This window comes from Aegilops tauschii, chromosome 2 (assembly GCF_002575655.3).
Source record: "Aegilops tauschii subsp. strangulata cultivar AL8/78 chromosome 2, Aet v6.0, whole genome shotgun sequence".
In the NCBI taxonomy this organism is placed as follows: Eukaryota; Viridiplantae; Streptophyta; class Magnoliopsida; order Poales; family Poaceae; genus Aegilops; species Aegilops tauschii.
The window spans coordinates 631,660,777-631,670,040 of record NC_053036.3 but is presented as its reverse complement, the minus strand read 5'-3'; the positions used below and the strand labels follow the sequence as shown (position 1 = coordinate 631,670,040).

The following is a 9,264-nucleotide window of genomic DNA, read 5'->3' as shown; positions in this document are numbered from 1 at the left end:
GCTGAACCCAAGAGAGAATGAGTTACAACTACTTTTTATTAATATCTTTATTCAAAGTTTGCATCTCTATCATGTTCACTTGGATAATGACTATACCTATTATACATCCTCTCAAGTTCACACAAGATATTAGACACCGTCCATTCTTTACTATACGACTGTGATTTCTTGGTTTGGGATTTCCTTGTCTACTAAAACTTCACATGAAATCATCAAAGATAAGTCACGAGTATTGTATTAAACTTCATGAGAAACGAGGGGTTCGTCACACACTATACATATTCTACCCCCACTGCCACCCCTCACCAAATTTCTAGAATATTAATTTAGAATGCTTTGATCGAGGCAACGCACGTACACGCTTAACACTCCCTCTATTCAAAAATATAAGATGTTCTAACTTTTCTATGGATTAGATATATATATAGACACATCTTAGTGTGTTTGTTCACTCATTTTAGCCCGTATATAGTCTATATTGAAATATCCAAAACATCTTATATTTGTGAATGGAGGGAGTAGGATACAGTACGCTTCATTTCACCCAGGCGAGCTTCCGCAACATGGAGGTTAATTAGTTTCAATATGAATTCAGATTTAATACCCACATGAATTTCATAGGTTGCTTTGATTCATACGTGCGGAAACTGCTCTGCGGACGACGAATGCATGCACGACAGCGGCACGATGGGCCATACAGCCGTTGATATGCGCTCGATGATATGCATGAACCACTTGATATGTGATGTCGTGCATGAATCGTCCGATGGCATCGTGTGCATAGCAGCGCTGCATACGTGCGTGCACGTGCATGCTTACTAGTGGATGAAAAAAACAGATCCAACCGCTCAGAAAAAGGAAGGGATGAGGTAGGACTCACACAAAGATTGAGTTCATCGGTCCACCTTGAGGCGCGGATGATCGGCGGTGTAGGCTGGAGCGGCCGAAAGGCACGCGCGTGTCTCCGACGTGCCAGTATGTCCACGTCCAGAGTCCCGAAAGACACATGCATCCAGATCCAGGTAGATAGATCATGCATGCATGCATGGTCGTTGCGCAATCATTTTCCTAGCTAGCTAGACACTCCTACACGCAAGGCTTGTACTATTGTACAAGTCTATAAGTACCTGAGGAGCATAGCAGAGTTCTTGGCACACAAAATATATCATGGCGCTCCAAGCTCAGCTTGAGCTCTACCACCACGCCATGGCGTTTGTCAGGTCCGCGGCGCTCAAGGCCGCCGTGGACCTACGCATCTCCGACGCCATCCACCGCCGTGGAGGTGCCGCCACCTTGCCCGAGGTTGCCACCGAGACCGGGATCCAACCGACGAAGCTTTCCCACCTCCGTCGGCTCATGCGCGTCCTCGTCACCTTCGGCATCTTCTCTGTCGATCAAGGCCGCCACGCCGATGCCAACGACGTGCGCTACAAGCTCACCCCGGTCTCCCGCCTCCTCGTCGGGGACTACAACCAGTCTCCCATCGTGCGTCTGTTTTTGGACCCGTCGTACGTGACCGCTCTCTGCGGCATAGCGGAGTGGTTCACCGACGAGCACGCGTCAGCTCGCACGCTCTTCGAGGTGGTGCACGGGTGCACGCGAGATGAAATGGTAGCAAGGATGGATACGCGCGGGGAGTACAACGTCGGCGTGGCCGCCGACAGCCGCCTCGTCATGGAGGTTGCCCTCAAGGAGCACCGCGGCATCTTCGAGGGCGTGAGCTCCCTCGTCGACGCCGGTGGTGCCCATGGTGCCGCAGCGGAAGCCATCTGCAAAGCGTTCCCCCACATCAAGTGCATCGTGCTTGATCTCCCACACGCGATCGCAGGGGCACCTGCCATTGAAAACGTCCAGTTTGCGGCCGGCGATTTGTTTGAGTACGTGCCACCTGCCGACGTTGTTCTACTCAAGGTACGTACACGTAGGACACTGTGTCTTCTTTCTTCCTTCAACTTTTTTTGTGGGGGTCGTTCAACTATTACATACACACGTGTGTGTCTTCTTCCGTTTCTCCAGTGGGTTATGTGCTTGTGGCAAGACGAAGATGCCGTCAAGGTGCTACGACGGTGCAAAGACGCCATAACAACCGGTAGAAGCGCCGGAGGGAAGGTGATAATCATCGACGTCGTGATAGGCTCCGGTGTGTCGCGGGACGAAGTTCTTCTTAGGGAGATGCAGGTTCTATATGATGTCTTCATGATGCGCGTTGACGGGACGGATCGAGACGAGCATCAGTGGAGGAAGATCTTCTTCGAGGCCGGCTTCAAGGACTACAAGATCACTCCGATGCTTGGATATCGGTCCATCATTGAAGTCTACCCTTGAATGTGTGCCTGCCAAAACAGAAATAAATAAGATAAATAAGCAGCATGTATGGTTTGGTGTGGTTCATGCTGTCGATCGAATAATGTCTTGCACTAGCAGACTATTTACACAATAATGTTTTGAGTCCTCCTTCATGTTTCGTGTTTTTCTTTTTTTTTGAAGTTTCATGTTCGTGTTTTCTAGAGGTTAGAAAATCATCAGTAGTGTCCCTGCCTGTAACCGTAAGACAGTCGGAGAATTTTCTTTCTGCTAAAAGACGTAATCTGTAGTGTGTGCTACTTTTTGGGGATTCCTTGGGAAAATAAAACTGGTACTAGAACAATGCTCGTGCGTTGCAACGAGACATAAATCTTCTAATACGTCGGCTTGTGATTTAACTGTCTATAATAATGTGATTGTGTAAATAAATGCTCATCAAATTCTGCCCATGAATTACCTTAGATTTTGATCTGAAGTTTGGTAAGTAAATTATAGTGAAACTGGTTCAGAAGATGAATAAATTAAGTTAATTTATTATCATACAAGGAAGGTTGGACGAAGGGGTGGTGGAAAGAAAGGTGAAATAGAAACCTTACGTTTATTTTAAGTAGTAGTAGACTAGTCACAGTGGGAAGTAACTTAGAGTAGTAACATGCATATGTTACTAGTCTATGTTACTACATTCACAGTGGGTAGTAACATATGTGTTGTGCCATGCATCACTTCATTTATTACGTTGTAGACTCATCTTTTCTTGATATGTGTGATGTTATAGTAACTAGCTATGTTACCACATGCCTCTCTTTCTTCATTGATTACATGCCACATCATCTATTTTGCCTAGATAAGTATGATGTTACCATCTATGTTACTCCCACTGTGAGTAGTCGTAGAGATAGAGACTACAATCATACAGTAGTAACCAATAATCCTTGACGCATGGATTATTATCGGGCTTTTACGGATTTTTGTCTAACGAATCTCTCTCCTCGGGAATTTCAGCCGGGGTGTGGCCATCTCCGGTAGTAACCTAGCCAGTCAGTCAGCCATTCTTCCATCATCGTCACGCTGATCATTTTCTTTTTCTTTTTCTTTTTTGCGGAATACACGCTGATCATTCTCTACTAAGTGCTTTCCACGTATTGGCGGACCATTATGTGGCCCATAGCGTCGTGGATGAATGTTCCTTTATTTATTTTTTGCCATCTACAGTATCATTTTGTTACCTCAAATGATTAACAAAAAAAAATGCTATTTGAGCAAGGCTCTGCATGTTGGAAGAGCATCCAGAAAAACGACTACGATCGGAATCCCTGGCTCCTCAGCGATTTGGGCCTCTCGGCCGTCCGATCGATTCCCTTGATGCGATTTCAGCCGTCCGATCGAGCGGTGGGAGGACGTCGGCCGTCGGATCGAATCCCCGCCCCCTGTAGCAACGAGTAGTTACCTCCCGTTGTAAAGATCTCGTGCCACCGCGGGTAATTCCCAGAGCCCGCCGAGGGCATTTTCGACATTTCGCCTGGTTGGGAAAATATCCAATACTAACAAGGGTGGGACAGTATGCGCCGGTCTCGACCCTAACCGCTGCCCAATCCTCGTGGCCTCTCTCCTCCAATGCTCGCTGCCCAATCGCCTCCCTCTCTCCCTCCCGCGCCCGCCTCCCTGCCCTGCCACCGCCGCCATCGCCGCTCGCCCGGTCACATATCCACGACTTCGCGCCGCCCCTCTCCTCTTCCTCCCGCCTCCTCTCTCCCTCTCTCTCTCTCCCTCCTCTCCAAACCCTAACCCTAGCCACCAGCCTCACCGCTCCTGCTCTCACCACCGTTCGTCCCCCTTCCCGTCGTTCGCCTCTCTCTGCCGCTCGCCATCGAGGATCTGCCGCTCGAGCTGCCGCTTCCCAGTCACCTCGCGCGACGGGAGGACGACCACCACGGCCCGCACATGGTCGAGCTCGCCGTCGTCTGCTCCGGTGCGGTGCTGGGCCAACAACCTCCGCCTCCACGGCTCCTAGCTCGGGTAAGCACCCCCATCCCCATTGCTGTTTTACTTTCCAGAGCCCCCTTCTCTTATCTTTTTTTTGTGTGTGTGTATGCTCATGAAGCTTCTCTTCTCCATGGACAAACTTCAAAAGGGAACAGCAAGCCATATCAAGGGAGGGGATTCTCAAGTCACCCCACTTCAAATCCATGGGCGCCATCCACAAGATAACCGCGGCCAGGACAAGGAGGCGGACATCTTGGCGCTGTTGTTGGCGGAGGGCGACGCAGATTTGCGAGCCTTGTGGCGCTGGTAAAAATTCCTCACTCCTTTTTCTCTTTTCGTGTCTTCTTCTTTCCCATGAGAATATGAGTATTTGCTGCTCCATCCCTTAATTTGGGAGAGAGATAGCATAGCCGTGGTCTGAGAAGAAAACTCAATCTTTCTTCAGAGAGTAGTCCTGCTGTGATAAGAAATCTGAAACAATGAATGTAGGTGACAAACAATGAATTTTTGGCTAACCTGCAAGGGTCTCTCTCTCTCTGCTGATCTTTGTTTTTGCAGCATTGTATGCCAGGAAACCGAGTCATCCAAGTAAGGTGAGTACTTGGTGTCGCGTCTGTTTGGGAATCGTAGCATAATTTAAAATTTTCCTACGTTCACCAAGATGCATCTATGGAGTCTACTAGCAACGAGGGGAAAGGAGTGCATCTACATACCCTTGTAGATCGCGAGCGGAAGCGTTCCAATGAACGTGGATGACGGAGTCGTACTCGCCGTGATCCAAATCACCGATGACCGAGTGCCGAACGGACGGCACCTCCGCGTTCAACACACGTACGGTGCAGCGACGTCTCCTCCTTCTTGATCCAGCAAGGGGGAAGGAGAGGTTGATGGAGATCCAGCAGCACGACGGCGTGGTGGTGGATGTAGCGGGTGTCCGGCAGGGCTACGCCGAGCTTCTGCGAGACGGAGAGGTGTAACAGGGGAGGAGGGAGGCGCCCAAGGCTGTTGTGTTGCTGCCCTCCCCCCCTTTATATAGGCCCCCTGGGGGGGCGCCGGCCCTGGAGATCAGATCCAAAGGGGGGCGGCGGCCAAGTGGGGGGGAAGGGGTGCCTTGCCCCCCAAGGCAAGGGGGAAGCTCCCCCCCCCTAGGGTTCCCAACCCTAGGCGCAGGGGGGAGGCCCAAGGGGGGCGCCCCAGCCCACTAGGGGCTGGTTCCCTTCCACTTTCAGCCCACGGGACCCTCCGGGACAGGTGGCCCCACCCGGTGGACCCCCGGGACCCTTCCGGTGGTCCCGGTACAATACCGGTAACCCCCGAAACTTTCCCGGTGGCCGAAACTTGACTTCCTATATATAATTCTTCACCTCCGGACCATTCCGGAACCTCTCGTGACGTCCGGGATCTCATCCGGGACTCCGAACAACTTTCGGGTTTCCGCATACATATATCTCTACAACCCTAGCGTCACCGGACCTTAAGTGTGTAGACCCTACGGGTTCGGGAGACATGCAGACATGACCGAGACGCCTCTCCGGTCAATAACCAACAGCGGGATCTGGATACCCATGTTGGCTCCCACATGTTCCACGATGATCTCATCGGATGAACCACGGTGTCGAGGATTCAATCAATCCGTATGCAATTCCCTTTGTCAATCGGTATGTTACTTGCCCGAGATTCGATCGTCGGTATCCCAATACCTTGTTCAATCTCGTTACCGGCAAGTCTCTTTACTCGTACCGCAATGCATGATCCCGTGACTAACGCCTTAGTCACATTGAGCTCATTATGATGATGCATTACCGAGTGGGCCCAGAGATACCTCTCCGTCACACGGAGTGACAAATCCCAGTCTCGATCCGTGCCAACCCAACAGACACTTTCGGAGATACCCGTAGTGCACCTTTATAGTCACCCAGTTATGTTGTGACGTTTGGCACACCCAAAGCACTCCTACGGTATCCGGGAGTTGCACGATCTCATGGTCTAAGGAAAAGATACTTGACATTGGAAAAGCTCTAGCAAACGAAACTACACGATCTTTTATGCTGTTCTTAGGATTGGGTCTTGTCCATCACATCATTCTCCTAATGATGTGATCCCGTTATCAATGACATCCAATGTCCATAGTCAGGAAACCATGACTATCTGTTGATCAACGAGCTAGTTAACTAGAGGCTTACTAGGGACACGTTGTGGTCTATGTATTCACACATGTATTACGGTTTCCGGACAATACAATTATAGCATGAATAATAGATGATTATCATGAACAAAGAAATATAATAATAACCATTTATTATTGCCTCTAGGGCATATTTCCAACAGTCTCCCACTTGCACTAGAGTCAATAATCTAGTTACATTGTGATGAATCGAACACCCATTGCGTCCTGGTGTTGATCATGTTTTGCCCTAGGGAGAGGTTTAGTCAACGGATCTGCTACATTCAGGTCCGTGTGTACTTTACAAATTTCTATGTCTCCATTTTGAACACTTTCACGAATGGAGTTGAAGCGACGCTTGATATGCCTGGTCTTCCTGTGAAACCTGGGCTCCTTCGCAAGGGCAATGGCTCCAGTGTTGTCACATAAGAGAGTCATCGGGCCCGACGCATTGGGAATCACCCCTAGGTCGGTAATGAACTCCTTCATCCAGACTGCTTCCTGTGCTGCCTCCGAGGCTGCCATGTATTCCGCTTCACATGTAGATCCCGCCACGACGCTTTGCTTGCAACTGCACCAGCTTACTGCTCCTCCATTCAAAATATACACGTATCCGGTCTATGACTTCGAGTCATCTAGATCTGTGTCGAAGCTAGCGTCGACGTAACCCTTTACGACGAGCTCTTCGTCACCTCCATAAATGAGAAACATATCCTTAGTCCTCTTCAGGTACTTCAGGATATTCTTGACCGCTTCCAGTGTTCCATGCCGGGATTACTTTGGTACCTTCCTACCAAACTTACAGCAAGGTTTACATCATGTCTGGTACACAGCATGGCATACATAATAGACCCTATGGCCGAGGCATAGGGGATGACACTCATCTTTTCTATATCTTCTGTCGTGGTCGGGCATTGAGCTGTGCTCAATTGCACACCTTGCAATACAGGCAAGAACCCCTTCTTGGACTGATCCATACTGAACTTCTTCAATATCTTGTCAAGGTATGTACTCTGTGAAAGACCAATGAGGCGTCTTGATCTATCTCTATAGATCTTGATGCCTAATATATAAGCAGCTTCTCCAAGGTCCTTCATTGAAAAACACTTATTCAAATAGGCCTTAATACTTTCCAAGAATTCTATATCATTTCCCATCAATAATATGTCATCCACATATAATATGAGAAATGCTACAGAGCTCCCACTCACTTTCTTGTAAACACAGGCTTCTCCATAAGTCTGTGTAAACCCAAACGTTTTGATCATCTCATCAAAGCGAATGTTCCAACTCCGAGATGCTTGCACCAGCCCATAGATTGAGCGCTGGAGCTTGCATACTTTGTTAGCATTCTTAGGATCGACAAAACCTTCCGGCTGCATCATATACAACTCTTCCTTAAGGAAGCCGTTAAGGAATGCCGTTTTGACGTCCATCTGCCATATCTCATAATCATAGTATGCGGCAATTGCTAACATGATTCGGACTGACTTCAGCTTCGCTACGGGTGAGAAAGTCTCATCGTAGTCAACCCCTTGAATTTGTCGATAACCCTTAGCGACAAGTCGAGCCTTATAGATGGTCACATTACCATCCGCGTCTGTCTTCTTCTTAAAGATCCATTTGTTTTCTATGGCTCGCCGATCATCGGGCAAGTCAGTCAAAGTCCATACTTCGTTTTCATACATGGATCCTATCTCGGATTTCATGGCTTTTAGCCATTTGTCGGAATCCGGGCCCGCCATCGCTTCTTCATAGTTCGAAGGTTCACCGTTGTCTAACAACATGATTTCCAGGACAGGGTTGCCGTACCACTCTGGTGCGGAACGTGTCCTTGTGAACCTACGAAGTTCAGTAACTTGATCTGAAGCTTCATGATCATCATCATTAACTTCCTCCCCAGTCGGTGTAGGCACCACAGGAACATTTTCCGGCGCTGCGCTACTTTCCGGTTCGGAAGGGGTGACTATCACCTCATCAAGTTCCACTTTCCTCCCACTCAATTCTTTCGAGAGAAACTCCTTCTCCAGAAAGGACCCGTTCTTGGCAACGAAGATCTTGCCTTCGGATCTGAGGTAGAAGGTATACCCAATAGTTTCCTTAGGGTATCCTATGAAGACGCATTTTTCCGACTTGGGTTCGAGCTTTTCAGGTTGAAGTTTCTTGACATAAGCATCGCATCCCCAAACTTTTAGAAACGACAGCTTAGGTTTCTTCCCAAACCATAATTCATACGGTGTCATCTCAACGGATTTCGACGGAGCCCTATTTAAAGTGAATGCGGCAGTCTCTAAAGCATAACCCCAAAATGAGAGCGGTAAATCGGTAAGAGACATCATAGATCGCACCATATCCAATAGAGTGCGATTACGACGTTCGGACACACCATTTCTCTGAGGTGTTCCAGGCGGCGTGAGTTGTGAAACTATTCCACATTTCCTTAAGTGTGCACCAAACTCGTGACTTAAATATTCTCCACCACGATCTGATCGTAAGAATTTTATTTTTCTGTCACGTTGATTCTCAACCTCACTCTGAAATTCCTTGAACTTTTCAAAGGTTTCAGACTTGTGTTTCATTAGGTAGACATACCCATATCTACTTAAATCATCAGTGAGAGTGAGAACATAACGATATCCTCCGCGAGCCTCAACACTCATTGGACCGCACACATCGGTATGTATGATTTCCAATAAGTTGGTTGCTCGCTCCATTGTTCCGGAGAACGGAGTCTTGGTCATCTTACCCATGAGGCATGGTTCGCACGTGTCAAATGATTCATAATCAAGAGACTCCAAAAGTCCATCTGCATG

The 9,264-nt window shown here is 48.4% G+C and overlaps 1 protein-coding gene across 1 annotated transcript; it reads left to right on the top strand.

Moving 5' to 3' along the window:
* Positions 1-1,149: 1,149 nt before the first annotated feature.
* On the top strand, positions 1,150-2,632 carry LOC109777364 (acetylserotonin O-methyltransferase 3-like). Its single transcript, XM_020336009.4, has 2 exons — positions 1,150-1,911; positions 2,017-2,632. Exons 1-2 carry the CDS (start codon positions 1,168-1,170, stop codon positions 2,323-2,325), a joined length of 1,053 nt encoding a protein of 350 aa, XP_020191598.2. The 5' UTR covers positions 1,150-1,167; the 3' UTR covers positions 2,326-2,632.
* The last annotated feature ends 6,632 nt before the right edge of the window (positions 2,633-9,264 follow it).

Bases quoted from the DNA above. Each gene is read 5' to 3' on its own strand.
- LOC109777364 (XM_020336009.4), top strand. From the start codon at position 1,168: ATGGCGCTCCAAGCTCAGCTTGAGCTCTACCACCACGCCATGGCGTTT. The intron at 1,912-2,016 runs GTACGTACACGT...CCGTTTCTCCAG, and splicing joins CCGACGTTGTTCTACTCAAG to TGGGTTATGTGCTTGTGGCA.